The sequence below is a fragment of the Loxodonta africana genome, chromosome 12 (assembly GCF_030014295.1).
Source record: "Loxodonta africana isolate mLoxAfr1 chromosome 12, mLoxAfr1.hap2, whole genome shotgun sequence".
Taxonomy (NCBI): Eukaryota; Metazoa; Chordata; class Mammalia; order Proboscidea; family Elephantidae; genus Loxodonta; species Loxodonta africana.
In genome coordinates, this window is record NC_087353.1 from 9,589,145 (window position 1) to 9,604,499 (window position 15,355).

At 36.7% G+C, this 15,355-nt stretch overlaps 1 protein-coding gene across 1 annotated transcript in view; it reads left to right on the plus strand.

The window, feature by feature from the left end:
* The window catches only part of SNTG2 (syntrophin gamma 2), a 312,764-nt gene that overhangs the window by 5,185 nt on the left and 292,224 nt on the right, over positions 1-15,355 (plus strand). Inside the window, exons 2-3 of the mRNA XM_023550388.2 lie at positions 10,186-10,242; positions 10,349-10,406. Of these exons, the coding sequence (XP_023406156.1) occupies positions 10,186-10,242; positions 10,349-10,406 (115 nt within the window). The remainder of the gene's footprint in view (positions 1-10,185; positions 10,243-10,348; positions 10,407-15,355) is intronic.

Here is a 15,355-nt window from a genome sequence, read left to right on the forward strand (position 1 = left end):
TCAAAGAAGTCTTTGAAGAGTCCACAGAAACCATAAAACCACAAAGAAGGAAATCACCATAAGCAAGAGACAACAGAAGTTTAAAAATTGCAGATACTGCAGAGACATAAGATTCTCAAATTGTCAGATTCATTATATAAACTGTATGATTATTATGTTGGAAGACATAAAAAAATGTTGGAAGACATAAAAGAGGGTCTAAAAAGTGTGGCAAAGGAATAAGTGGTTTTACAGAGTGCTCTGGCAGATGTGAAAAGAAACCTAAGGAAATATATAGAAATAAAAACGAAAACAAATGAAATCACAATCTCAAGTACCAGTTAAATAGCATATTAGAAATGTAAAGAAAGTTAATAAACTATAAAATAGATTTTAATGAATTACACAGGATGAAACACAAAGAGTTGGAAAACCTAAAAGAAAGGTTAAGAGACCTTGAGAACAGAGGGAGATTGTTGAACATTTGACTCAGCAGAGATCCATGAAAAAGAATAGTGAAAATGGAGATGAAGAAATGAGGTCAAAGGGACAATGGAGGAGAATTTTACATAACTAATGAATGACATCAATTCTTAGACTTAGGAGTCCAACAGACTCCAACTGAGATAAATAAAAAGAAGTCTGCTCTTATGATATGCTCGTCTGGTTTTGTTATCCATGTTATGTACTTACTTTGTAAGAAGGTTTTCTCTTTTTTCCATTTTCTGGAAGAGTTTGTGTAGTACTGGTGTAACTGGTGTAGGATTGGAAGGTTTTGTCTGGCTAATGTCATAATGGGCTCAGGCATAACAAGGGTTGTGAGGATGGTGCAGGACCGGGCAGTGTTTTGCTGTGTTGTATGTGAGGTCCCTGTGAGTCGGAATCAACTAGATGGCACCTAACAACAACAACGTCATAAATCTGTGCACTCATATTAAATATTATAATTAGGTCCAGACTATTTTAACTCTGAATTCAAGGCATATCATATGCTGTCCTAACCTAACCTTATAGTATTATAGCTTACTCTTACCCTGTAAATACTGCTTAGATCATTGTCCACACTCCATTATGGACCTCTGCTAGTGTTGCAGATAATTGTGTATTTCCTTTGACACTCCGGTACCTTAATGTCAGAGACCATGCTTTCTTGTGCCTTTGTTTCCCAAATGTATCTTGACATTTTGAAAATGTGTCAGAAGTGTTTTTTGAACAATTGACCAGGTGACTGAATGAGTGGATAAATAGATGCATTTTGGAACATGTAAATTAAGATCACTAAATGACATCTAATAGTGCAGTAATTGAATTGATTGCATGGTTCTGTACCTTCAGGAGGCATTTATACATTGGTTTCGATAAATCACAGTAGCCCACTGAGCTTGTTAAAATTATTTTTTTTAAGTTGGTTCATTACTTATATTACAAGTAATGTGAAGGATATCAAAGAACTGTTATTTTAATTTAAATTAAGGACGTTAAACTCTCCAAAACAGGTGAATTTATTATCAAGACACTTACCAATAGAGTGTGGTATAGTTTCTGATGGATAAATAAAATCTATAATTGCTTGTTTGTAATAAATAGATGATATTTTTCATCCTCTTATCCACTTAAATCTATATCCACATTGTTTTTCCCATTTACTTCTTATTCTTTGGCTCCATAAATTGGCAGTACCTGTACCACTCCATCTATGTTAATATTTTATTTTACAAATTTTTAAGATTCTTACACCTTATATTTATTATATTATACCCTCAAATTTAGACTAATGATTGATCTCCCATAAGATAATTTTTCATTCAGCCAACCTACCCGTAACTTAGTGGCGGCCCTTTTAAACTAAAAAGATGTATTTCCTCATCATATCTTTTCCTGTACTTGAGATTCTGATTAGTAACAGACACTTACTAGTTTCTTAATTTTTCTATTTCCCCCAAACCTCAACCAAAATTCCACTTTTTAAAAAAAATTTCTGTAAACCAAGTTCTACATATATATTTATATAGTAAATTGGCTTGGTCTGTTTACGCATTACCTGTTCTGTCCTGTTAGTTTGAACTTTTGATTCAAAAGATCCCTGTAGTCTACCCAGTCTCATCTGTGTCCTGCTTATGAAGGGTGAACTCAAAGTCTGTCAGGTAAAGATTCAGTAGATATCTTAGGCCTCTTCTCATAACAAACTCATTGACTTAGGACAAATGCTCATATTTGTAAAGTTGTAATGCCATATAAAGATCATTAGTTATTACCTCTGGAAACAAACCAGACATATAATTTTGAGTTTTCATTTTTTTTGTGATTAGCCCACCAGTTGAAGAATCATATAAGATAATTTGAGGTTATAGGCCCATCTCAAATTTTATATATGAGTTATTCACTCACTATAGCATTATTTTGTCCCAGGGGAAATTACCTGTCTACCTACCTATCATCTATCTGTCTGTCTATCTATCTATATCTATCTACCTACCCACACACCCACACCACCTACCTTACCTACCTGTTGACTGACTTGCTTTAAATTAATAGACATCCTGCTTATGTAAATAACTGAATACCCTTCTACATGTGTTAGGGTTAAGGATAAATTCTCCTTTGAAATATTATTTCTCTCAGACTAACAGGGGCCATTGTTCTTTTGCTGAATGGTTCATTTTCAAAAGAATTGTTTCCATAGCATTATGAGCAAGGAGTCCTAACCCTACGCCATGGTGGTGCAGTGCTTAAGAGCTCAGCTGCAAACCAAAAGGTTGGCAGTTCAAATACACCAGGCACCCCTTGGAAACCCTGTGGGGCAGTTACTATGGCAGTGGGTTTGGTTATATTGTTTGTTTTGTTTTATTTTTTAGGGCATCTTTTGTGTATTACATATAGCCCTTTTGCTGCTAAAACCAAAAGCAAACCAAACCTGTTGCTGTTGAGGTAATTCTGACTGATATTGACCCTATAGGGCAGGTTAGAACTGCCCCATAGGGTTTCCAAAGAGCGACTGGTAGATTCGAACTGCTGACCTTCTGACTAGCAGCCAAACGCTTAACTGCTACGCTACCAGGGCAGTGGTAAAGGCAAATCCTAAAGCATCTGATTTGCAAAACATCACAGGTATTGAATGTAGAAAGCTGTAAGATTTAACCGGTGTTTTGAAATTTATCCCAACAGAAGAAAAGTTGGCAGTCTCTTTGAAAAGGACAGTTAATGAAATGTAATCATCAGCAAAATATCTAGAATTTACCTCTAACATAGTCTATACAGTGGCTGACTCTTGTAAATTCTACTTTGTGTCAGCTTTTGATGTTATGGAGTTAGCGCGTTAAAATGCTTTTTAATAGTACCGATATTATTTCTCATTTTAATGAGCAAAATTGTAAGTTAAAAAAACACAAAAACATTAAAATAGTGGATAGCTTGGCCATAGTTCTTATGAAAGTTTACAACAAGGTTTATCTTAAAAATGAAATAATAGTTTGTATATCTCTGTGTGTGTTTGTGTGTGCATGCACTCTTGACAAGGAAATGAAAACACAAAAAATGTTATTCAAATACAACTTTAAACACCTAAAAATCAGAGCAACAAAGGTATCTTGCATAATCTGCTAAACAGGTTTATTATTCTTTCCTTTAATTACATAATTTTTCAAATCAAGAAACAGTTGAAAAGTAATGAAACAAAACCTCATGATATTATCATTAATAGTTATTATATATCAGCATATTACCATATTTGCTTCAGAAGGCTCCATTTTAAAAAAGAAGTAGACTAATGGAAATACACTGGAGCCTCACTCTTCTATCCCTTCACCTGCCATTTTCCCCAGTGGTTATACTGATGGTGTGTATTATTCCATTTAATTTTCTAAATCATTTATATATATATTTGCATGAAGAGCATATATTTTAAAAATTTTATTCACATACATATAAATATTTCCTGCTTCATGTAGATCTATTCTGTTTCATATACAAATAAAAGGTAATTGATATATTTGCTGCATATTCTTGTTTGGATTTAAGCACACCAAGTACAGTTTATATTTTCAATATCTCCAGTCTGTTTATTTCATTAAATCTTACTTTTCAGTGATGAAATAGATTTCTCAAAATAAATTCATCCATATATGCTGAATTTCCTTTGTTAATATTTCAAATAATAAAGTGGAAGGATAATAATGTCTGTTTAGTTACTCATCAGCTTTACGTGAATAATTAAAAACCAAACCTGTCGTCGTCGAGTTAATTCTGACTCATAGCAACATTGTAGGACAGAGTAGAATTGCCCTATAGGATTTCCAGGGGGCAGCTAGTGGATTCGAACTGCCAGCCTTTGCTTAGCAGCCGTAGCTCTTAACCACTGTGCCACCAGGGATACCAACATGAATAATAGTGAAGTTGAAATACTGTATGAATATTTTATTGGTTTAAATTTCATTTAAGAGTTTTAAGGAACTTTTAGAAATCATGCGTAGTGGTGGTTCTCCCCTTCCATGGCGGAGAGGCTAGTTCTATTCCTGGCCAGTGCACATCGTGCATAGCCAACACTCATCTGTCACTGAAGGCCTGCGTGTTGCTATGATGCTGAACGGAAACCCTGGTGATGCAGTGGTTAAGAGCTTCGGCTGCTAACCAAAAGGTAAGCAGTTCGAATTCAGCAGGCGCTCCTTGGAAACTGTATGGGGCAGTTCTACTCTTTCCTATAAGGTCACTATGAGTTGTGGACCTTCCAGACTAAGATAGACTAGAAAGAAAGGCTTCCTGATCCAGTTCCAAAAATCAGCCAGTGAAAACCCTATAGCTCACAGTGGTTTGATCTGCAATTGATGCTGGAGATGGCTCAGCACCAGGCAGCATTTAGTTGTGTTGTGTGTGGGATCTCCATGAGTGGTGACCAAGTAGACGGCAGCTAACGACAACAAAACATTCTTTATTGATTTTTAGATCCCTCTAATATGGATTTGGAGCCCTGGTGGCACAGTGGTTAAGAGCTCGGGTGCTAACCAAAAGGTCAGCAGTTGGAATCTCCCAGCTGCTCCTTGGAAACCCTGTGGGATAGTTCTACTCTGTCCTCTGGGGTCACTATGAGTCGGAATTGACTTGACAGCAATTTTTTTTTTTTTTAATATGACTTTGACTCAACACGTGAATTGAAATCTTAGTATCTTCAAACCTTTAAAAAGTAATTTACATATATCTGATGGGAAATTCAGATTCTTTATCTCACTATATAAACCTTATGTGTTTGAATTATTTAAAAAGAATAAAGAGAGATGCAAAACCTCCATCCTGAGAGATATCTTAAAGAGTGTGGTAATTGAATATCCAACTCGACATAAGAAAAAATGTCTCCTGATTTGCCTGTGCTCCCATCCCCTACACCTATTCAAAATATTAGAATCCATTAACCCTTTGTTTCCCCTGAATTAAAGTACTGAAAGTATTTTCGAACGTATTTTTTTTTCTAAACTAAAATACTTTAGAAAATTCTTTCTCTAAATCCTTAAATTTTTTATTTCTCATTCCAGCCCTTCAATTATACCTTGAAAAAAAAAAATTGCTTTCCTGTGACTGGCCATTCGTACCTGTTAATTTCCTTCTTAACAAGTAAGGTCTGGCTCAGGCGGGCAGTCTCTAAGCAAAACGTCCTGAGAAAAGGGATGGGAGTTGGTTGGAGAGGACCAGGAAGAAGGAGGAGCTGGAGTGTCAGAGTTTCAGATTGTCTGTGTGAGGAGACAGCTTTTGAACTGAATAAGCCCTGCCTGTTGGCAGAGAGGCAACAGGCCTAGTGGCATACTGGCAGAGTGGCAAAAAGCTTATTTTTATAACAGACAGGAATTTGCCTTTCTGGAAGTTGCAGTGTTCAAATCTGAAAACGAGTTTGCAGGTGTCACAAATTTAAATTTAAATTAATGTTAAGTCCATAGTTTAACTGTTAAAATGCGTGCCAAATCATATATCATTCAAAAAGAACCTGAAAAAAACAATATTTTAGACAGCTAGACTAAGAAATCTAATCCGTCAGTGTCCTTACATCATTTTTTTGTTTGTTTGATGAAAACTATATAAAGGATAAGAATGATCTGTCTTAGAAGACAGCTCTATCTCAAAATATTTGTAGTCAGAAGATAATGTGACAATACCTATGTCCTATTAGAATGACTTCAGCTACCAAGATGTAAACATGAATTAAGTGTCAAAACATGGTTTGGGATTAAATGATAAAATACAGAAGAATATTTTCTCAAAGACTTTATCTTATATATATGTAAACAAAAGAACTGGATTCAGTTTGAAAATTTATTGAACAAAATACCTTAGAATTGAGACTTCATTTTTAAGAAGCATTATTATATATTTTGATTGTGTTTTGAATTCATTCCTTGATTAGCGATGAGGCCTCTCAATATGGAAAGTGAAGAAGCCATGTTTCCGTCAACATACATGTCAGTAGAGGAGATCTGGCCGTTATTTTTCTTTTTAGTTGAACGTTCTGTGTCAGTTGGTTTTCTGGGACCTGCAGTTGACTCTAAAAGCATATACCAAATGAACTAATTAAATAATAGCTTATTTTAGTTTAATTAGAAAATAGTTTTTCATAGCAATAGGTTCTGTCTGGATATTTGTTAACAGAACCATCATGAGAAATTCTATTTGTGACTTTAAAATAAAACGATCAGCTCTAGCTTGGCTATAGGATCCTAAATTCGGGCACAAAATAAATATAGTAACTTTAGCTGGGCTGCAGCGTGAACAGTTTTAACTAAAAGCTGCAGAAGTTTTGCTTCCTATTAACTTTTTGTGTTTGAAAAAGTAAAGTAAGTTCTTAGATGTGTTGATATTAAAATCATATTTAGAACCTTAGTAATTATATATATCATCTTCATTTATAAAAACATGACCGCATTGATCGGCCAGATGGTTTCTCCGAACTTTGAAAAACTAGACCTCTTTGATGCTTGAATGAGGTGGTTTTAAAAGAGAGAGAAGAGGAACACCTCTAAGAAGAGACTAAATGCGTCTGAGATTTTTATGGAATTTCATAATTTATAACATACTTTCCACAAATTATCTTTCTTGATTTCCTAGGTAGGAAATGTATTACTATCACCATTTTACAGATGCAGAAACAAAGAGATTTAAATGGTCGGCCCAAATTTGCACAGAAATGGATATTTTAGCAGATTGCATAGAGCAAATATTTGAAGAAATCAAAATAGGAGCTTAGGCAGACTAACAGATAATAGGTTCTTCAAGCTTTATTAAACAAACATTAAAGAACATTAATGATGTAGTTTTTTTTTACCTCACCTGTTAGGAATTAGTCCAGATTTTTGGTAGGAGTTCATTCGTTTTGCCTCAGGTGACCATTTTCTTGATGCTTCAAGAATTTTCTATGAATGAATGAAACAAACCAGAAAAACCAAACCTGTTGCTGTGGAGTCAATTCTGACTCCTTGTGACCCTTTAGGACAGGGTAGAACTGCCCCACAGGGTTTCCAAGGAGCGGTTGGTAGATTCAAACTGCTGACCTCTTGGTTAGCAGCCATAGCTCTTAGCCACTATGCCACCAGCACTGCAGTGAATGAAATGACAGCCGTAAAATGTATGCTACGACTGTTTGGTAAAGTCTACTGAGGCAAACGCCAGCTTGTGTCTTTTCAAAATATATTTTCTCTGACATGTATTTGCTTGCTGTCAGTGAGGTTCAAATGCTTATTTGAAGGCTAAAATTGAAAAACTTCATTGAGCGTAGCAGATATTTCTGGGTAATATAAGGAAACCAGTTGCTTTCAAGATGACTGTCGCTCATGATGACCCCACGCGGGTCAGAATAGGATCGGGGTCCGTAGCATTTCCAATGGCTGATTTTTCGCAAGTCAGTTGTCAGACCCTTCTTCTGAGGTGCCCCTGGATGGACTCAATCCTTCAGCCTTTTGGTTAACAGATGAGAGAGAGAACTATTTGTACCACCCCAATTATCTAATCTACTGTGGCTCATATATATATATTTTTTCTTAGAAGCATATGACATATTATTGAGTCCCACAAAGGAACCATTAGCAGATGGATTCTTTTTATTCCTATTCCCACACTTGGACATGGTGGGATTTCAGTGTTTATTAAATAAACCCGTGAATGAGTGAAGGAATGGGGACCCCCTCCTTCTTTTTGCCTGTTCGTAATCATTGTGAAACACTTACTTAGAAAGCTAAGGTTCTGCGTTTGTAAGAGAGAAAACGGTAGACTTCTGATACATGGGAGTATTTCCCTCTCCCTTCTCAATGGAAACACCCTCCGGAACCATTTGCCATCACAATGGGATTTAAACTACAATCGACTTCTGCTGTCCTTGGTTAAAATATGAATGAAAAGTGTTCCTGGCATTTCAGATAAATACTTAGAATATGTTTCTAGTAGGAAACCATAGTTTTTGTGTTTTAGGAATAACTTTAACTTTTCTATTCACCAGTCTCTTCCATTTGGAATATAGCCTAGGACAAGGAAAAAGACAAAAGTCATTGCTGAGAAGAGAAAGACCCTGAAATAAAGCTCTTTTTCTGTGTATGATTTTATAAGTAGTTCACCGATTAATATTATATGCTCAAAAAAGCTCAAGAGGGAGAGTGAAATTTTAAATTGCAGTGTTATTTAATGTGTTCTCGTAAATACCCTTAATAATAGGTATATTTGCTATAATTTTTTGTTTCTTTACTTTGAGCTCATAATGCACTCATTTGTAAGAATAAAATTACCAATGGATCTTACAGGTTTGGAGAACACATGTTCTAAATGCTGTGACAGGTTTCCTCATCAGCCCATGTTTTTTGCTGGCAGTGAGCACACACCACACGTGGAACATGAGCTCAGGGGTGTTCCTGCTGTTACGTACAGATTTATCCATCCTTCTTCTTACTCCTTCATCTTCCTTTTCCTACATAAACTCTTTTTAAAGAGTCGTTCAGCCTGGAAGCTCTTAAGTTGTCACTTAAAAATTAAAAGGATACATGTCAGTTTCATTATTCCCATAGTATACTTTTGAGGTAAAACCATCCTTTTCTGTATCTATCCATCTAGTCTCAGGACCCTCTCAGTGTTGAGTGGTTCCACCATATCTTGGTGCAGTAGGTTAGAAATGTCTTCAGTCAGTTTAGACTGTAACAAAATGTCTATATATAATTTAATATGTAAAAGATCTGGAGATTCTGAACATTTCAGGAGCCATTTAAGGGCTTATTGTATGTTTAGGTTTTATCATCGCCTTCATTTTTTTTTTTCACCTTGAAATTTAGGCACTATGAACAACAACAAAAAAAATGAACATAGGTCATGAAAAAATATTGACAATTCACGAATTAAGTTGGAAACCCTGGTGGCGTAGTGGTTAAGAGCTACGTCTGCTAACCAAAAGGTCAGCTGTTCAAATCCACCAGGCACTCCTTGGAAACCCTATGGGGCAGTTCTGCTCTGTCCTCTAGGGTCACTCTTAGTCGGAATTGACTCGATGGCAATGAGTTTGATTTTTTTTTCGGTTTTATTTAAAAGTTGGAAACCCTGGTGGTGTAGTGGTTAAGTGCAAGGGCTGCTAACCAGAAGGGTGGCAGTTTGACTCCACCAGGCGCTCCTTGGAAACTCTACGGGGCAGTTCTACTGTCTGTCCTATAGGGCCGCTATGAGTCAGAATCGACTTGATGACAGTGGGTTTGGTTTTTGGTATTTAAAAGTCGACCTAAGCATAATTGAACTAGGCAGAGAAGTATAGTGAAAAGGGAGCAAGTTTTGGAATTAGTAGAAAAAGCTTTTAAAGATAGAGAGACCCAAACTTACATTGCAACTTCTGGAGAACACAGGCAGGTCGTTTCACTTGTCAGAGCCTTCGTTTCTTATATGTAAAATGGCTATAATTTGGCGAACTTTGCAGGATTTTTATATGGGTTTTAAATAATTCATGCAATAGGCCTTGCTTTTATCAATACCTTTATTTCCATATGTGCTGAAGAAAATTGGAGATTTAAAATATTTTTATTACTATAAGGTCACTATAAGTCAGCATCAACCCAAAGGCAGTGGGGTTTTTGGTTATAGTATTTAAGCAATGCTGCTTTGGAAATATATTTTAAACATTTATTTAAGTGTAAATTAAGTTATATATTCATTTTCTGGTAGTGCACTTTAACCTAAACTTAGTTTGTTTTCTAAAATTTTTTAAAGCACAGAACTGTTACACTTCGCAGACAGCCTATTGGCGGCTTGGGCCTGAGCATAAAGGTATGAACATAATTTTACTATTCCTACTTTCCCTTTTTGATGAACGTTTTCATTTTCAAAAAAGTTATGTTAACCGCATATTTCTTCTGTTGACTGTGTCTTTCAGGGAGGTGCTGAACACAAGGTCCCTGTCGTCATATCAAAAATATTCAAAGATCAAGCAGGTAAAAATAGCCAAAATAATTTATGTATACATGGCAATAGTTTATCAGATCATATGTAAAATGATAAAAATTAGCAAATATTTATTTTTACTGATTATTTAAGCTACCATTTGATTTTTGTAGTTGTATATTATTTTTAAAGTATTATTATTATTTGTAATCCCCTGGTATGACAGTGCCCTTTTTCATTTTTGTTGATCCACGAGCGCTTAAGAGAGGTGCTAATTCATGTCTGATACATTGAGTTAGCCTCTAAAGGTACTGATGATTCAGTGGTTGGAAGACTCCAGTTTTCTGAGGGGAATTAAATATAGATGAAAGAACCAGTGGTATTCAGTAGAGTTTCTGAAATAAAGGACTCCGCACGTAAAAGGAAAACAAACTTACTGCAAAATAACAGTGCACTACTCCAAGATCAGATTGTGGAAGTGGAGTCAGAAATTCATTTAGTTCAATATTTGATAAGTAACACTAGTTCATTAATTATCACCTGTATCAACTAAATGAAATATTGGCTACGGGAATAATAATCACAAAAATAACATTTACTGAGAGTTACTGTGTGTAGATGTGGAAAGTAAGGATGGAAGTTTTAGCCACATGTTCCGCTGTTGGGAAGATTGTTGCCCATAAAAGTAGTTGATTTTCTGGTATACACCTTCTCCTCAATTACCAACTCTGTCGTTATCCCGCATTTTGCATTTACAGCAATAGTAAAAATTCTACTCCCAACTATTTTGTGTCCTTCAGGCAGTAACGCATGCTGAGAGGTGAGACAATAGCAAGTCTGGCTGTGAGAGTTAAGGTTACATGTCGACGTGGCCGGGCCATGATGTTCAGTAGTTTGGCAGTTAGCTAATGATGTACAGGCATACGTCATTTTATTGTGCGTCACTTCATTGCGCTTCACAGACACTGTGTTTGTTTACAAATTGAAGGTTCGTGGCAACCTTGTGTCGATCGAGTCAGTCAGCAACATTTTCCCAACAGCATGTGTTCACTTCGTGTCTCTGTGTCACCTTTTAGTAATTCTTGAAATATTTCGTACTTTTTCATTATTATTACATCTGTTGTGGTGATCTGTGATCAGTGATCTTTGATGTTATTGTGTAATTGTTTTAGGGCGCCATGAACCGCACTCATAAAAGACAGTAAACGTAGTCGATAAATGCTGTGTATATTCTGACTGCTCCACCACCTGCCTGTTCCCCATCTCTCTCCCTCTCTCCTCAGGCCTCCCTGTTCCCTGAGACATGGCAATATTGAAATTAGACCAATTAATATCCCTACAGTGGCCTCTAAGTGTTCAAGTGAAAGGAAGTGTAACACATCTCTTGCTTTAAATCAAAAGCTTAAAAATGATTAAGCTTAGTGAGGAAAAAAAGACACGCTAAAAGCCGAGATGGGCAGAAAGCTGGGCTTCCTGAACCAAGTGTTTAGCCAAGCTGTGAATGCAAAGGAAAGGTTCTTGAAGGAAATGAAAAGTGCTGCTTCAATGAACACACAAATGATAAGAAAGTGAAGCAGCCTTATTGCTGATATGGAGAAAGCTTTGGTGGTCTGGATAGAAGATCAGACCAGCCACAACATTCCCCTTAAGCCAAAGCCTAATCCGGAAAAAGTGCTAACTCTTCAATTCTGTGAAGTCTGAGAGAGGTGAGGAAGCTGCAGAAGAAAAGTCTGAAGCTAGCAGAGGTTGGTTCATGCGGTTTAAGGAAAGAAGCCATCTCCATAACATAAAAATGCAAGAAGAGTAGCGAGTGCTGGTGTAGGAGCTGCAACAAGTTATCCAGAAGATCTACCTGAAACAATTGGTGAAGGTAGCTTTAGATAACTGGTGAAGGTAGCTACACTCAACGACAGATTTTCAGTGTAGACGAAATAGCTTTATGTTGGAAGAAGATGCCAACTAGGACTTTCATAGCTAGAAAGAAGTCAATACCTGGCTTCAAAGCTTCAAAGGACAGGTTGACTCTCTTGCTAGGGGGTAATGCAGCTGGTGACTTTTAATTGAAAAAAAAAAAATTTTTTTTTTTTTTTTTAATTGAAGCCTGTGCTTATTTATCATTCCAAAAATCCTAGAGCCTGTAAGAATTATGCTGAATCTACTGTACCCGTGCTCTATAAATGAAACAGCAAAGCCTGGATGACAGTACATCCAGGTTTACTGAATACTTTAGGCACACTGTTGGGACCTAATGCTCAGAAAAAAAAAAAGATTCATTTCAAAATATTACTGCTTATTGCCAAAGCACCTGTTCACCCAAGAGCTCTGATGGAGATGTACAAAGAGATCAATGTCGTTTTCATGCCTGCTAACACAGCATCCATACTGCAGTCCATGGATCAGAGTAATTTTGATTTTCAAGTCTTAGTATTTAAGAAATACTTTTCATAAGGCTATAGAGCTAGTCATTCCTCTGATGGATCTCGGCAAAGCAAATTGCAAAACTTCTGGGAAGGATTCACCATTCCAGATGCCATTAAGAACATTTGTGATTCACAGGAAGAGATCAAAATGTCAACATTAACAGGAGTTTAGAAGCAGTTGATGCCAACCCTCATGGATGACTTTGAGGGGTTCAGGACTTCAGTGGAGGAAGTAACTGCAGATGTGGTGGAAACAGCAAGAGAACCAGAATTAGAAATGGAGCGTGAAGATGTGACTGAATTGCTGCAATCTCATGATAAAGCTTTAATGGATGAGCAGTTGCTTCTTATGGATGAGGAAATAAAGTGGCTTCTTGAGATGGAACCTACTCCTGGTGAAGATGCTGTGAACATTGTTGAAATGACAACAAAGGATTTAGAATATTACATAAACTTAGTTGATGAAGCAACAGCAGGGATTGAAAGAATTGACTCCAATATTAAAAGAAGTTCTACTGTGGATAAAATACTATCAAACAGCATCGCATGCTACAGGGAAATCTTTCGTGAAAAAGTCAATCAATGCGGCAAACTTCCTTGTTTTTCTATTTTAGAAAATTGCCACAGCCACCTCAACCTTCAGCAGCCACGACCCTGATCAGTCAGTAGCCATTGGTATCAGGGCAGGACCCTCCACCAGCAAAAAGATTACAAATAGCTGAAGGCTTAGATGATGATGAGCATTTTTTAGCAATAAAGAATTTTTTAAATTGAGGTATGTACATGTTTTTTCAGACATAATGCTATTGCATACTTAATAGACTACAATATAGTACGAATATAACTTTTATATGCACTGGGAAACCAAAAAATTGTTGTGACTTGCTTTAATGAGATATTTGGTTTATTACGGTGGTCAGGATCCGAACCTGCAATATGTCTTAGGTACACCTGTACCTTGGCAGTTATGTAATAATGTAACTTGGCAGTTATGTAATTGTGTAACTTGCCAGTTATGTAATAATTTGACTTGGCAGTTGTACAATAATGTAGTCATCCTCTATTTTGTGATCTGATGTGGTCATCCTTCATTTTTGTATAACACCGATTTCATATAACGACCTGGTCTTTGGGACCTAACCATGCTGTTAAGTGAGGAAAGGGTGTAATAAAATTACTTCATTAAAAGGCATATATCTAAGTAGCTCTTTATAGGATTCTCAGCTTCTCTTGTGGCTGGCCTTCTTTACCACCTGCTGTCTAGCTGGTCTCAACACTATTCTATCAGCTTGCCCCTCCCGCACCCCAGTCAGCTCCTCAGGTTGTAGTTGCTGTTAGTGATCATTGATTCTGGCTCATTGGGAGCCCAGTGTGCAGAGAGGGACTTTACTCCATAGTGTTTTCAAGTTTGTAAATTTCAGAAGCAGATTTCCAGGCCTGTCTTCTAGAGTGCCTCTGGGTGGGTTCGAATCACCACCTTGTGGCTAACTGTCGAGCACTTAGCCTTTTGGGCTTCCCAGAGACTCCTTTTGATTTGTCCTGATTTATCTAGGAGCAGAGGGAGGCTCATCACCCTGACTATACAAACCACTGGTGGTGGAGGATGGGCACTTTGATTAATCTGTATCTTCTGCCTGATAAAAATTCTACGTTGAGGAAAAATGAAAGAAAAAGCTTTTTCAAGAAGACTTTGAAGGCTGAATTGGTAAAGGAAGTAAAAGAGGGGCCACCAATGGAGGTGGGCTTGGCTTAGTGAGCTCGTATAACATAATACTGAAAAAAAAAGAGGTTTACTGTGTCCTCCATTTGACTGCATTTCCAAAGGATGATAGCGCCACTCTCCATAGGAATATGCAGGATGTGGTTGAAGGGCGGAGAAAAATAAGCTCATATTTTTTTCTAAAAACTTGCTTACTTGTTTCCCTTGATTTTACACTCCTGATATTTCTGCCATGGCCTTTTACTTTCCTATATCCAAACAATATATCACATTGTTACCACAGTCAATGTGCTTATTGGAAAAGCAAAAAAATCTCCAACTTGGGAAAATGTTCATCATTCTCTCCTCTGAAGATACAATTAAATTAATGATATTGGATGATGATAAAATTAGAGTCCATAGAACCATCCGTATCTATGCCTATGACGAAAGTTAGTGGTAATACCATTTTGCTGTAGAGATTCTGTAAATGGAACGAGCCTTTGCCCACAATAACTTTTAATGATTTTGGGGGAAAAAAGGGCTTTAGCAAAATGATTCACCACTCAATTTGCACCTGCCTAAAGACACATTTCACCAAAAGGACACTTAGCAGTCAGTTTGACAGTGCACATCTTTTCCCCTTTCAAGTGAGTCTACAAAACCTGCCTTTAAAGTTTACAACAGACAGGATTCTATTTAATCAGGGATTGGGAACTGACGAGCCCACAGACACAGCTGTCATCATCAGCCGTAGGGAAGGGAGCTTCTTCTCAAGGAAACCTTCTCATTTGTAGGTTAAGGTAGAAACAAAAGTTCATAACACGTTTTCATGCTGTTTTTGGTAGTAACACAAAATAATTTCAGTTTTATGAGAAAT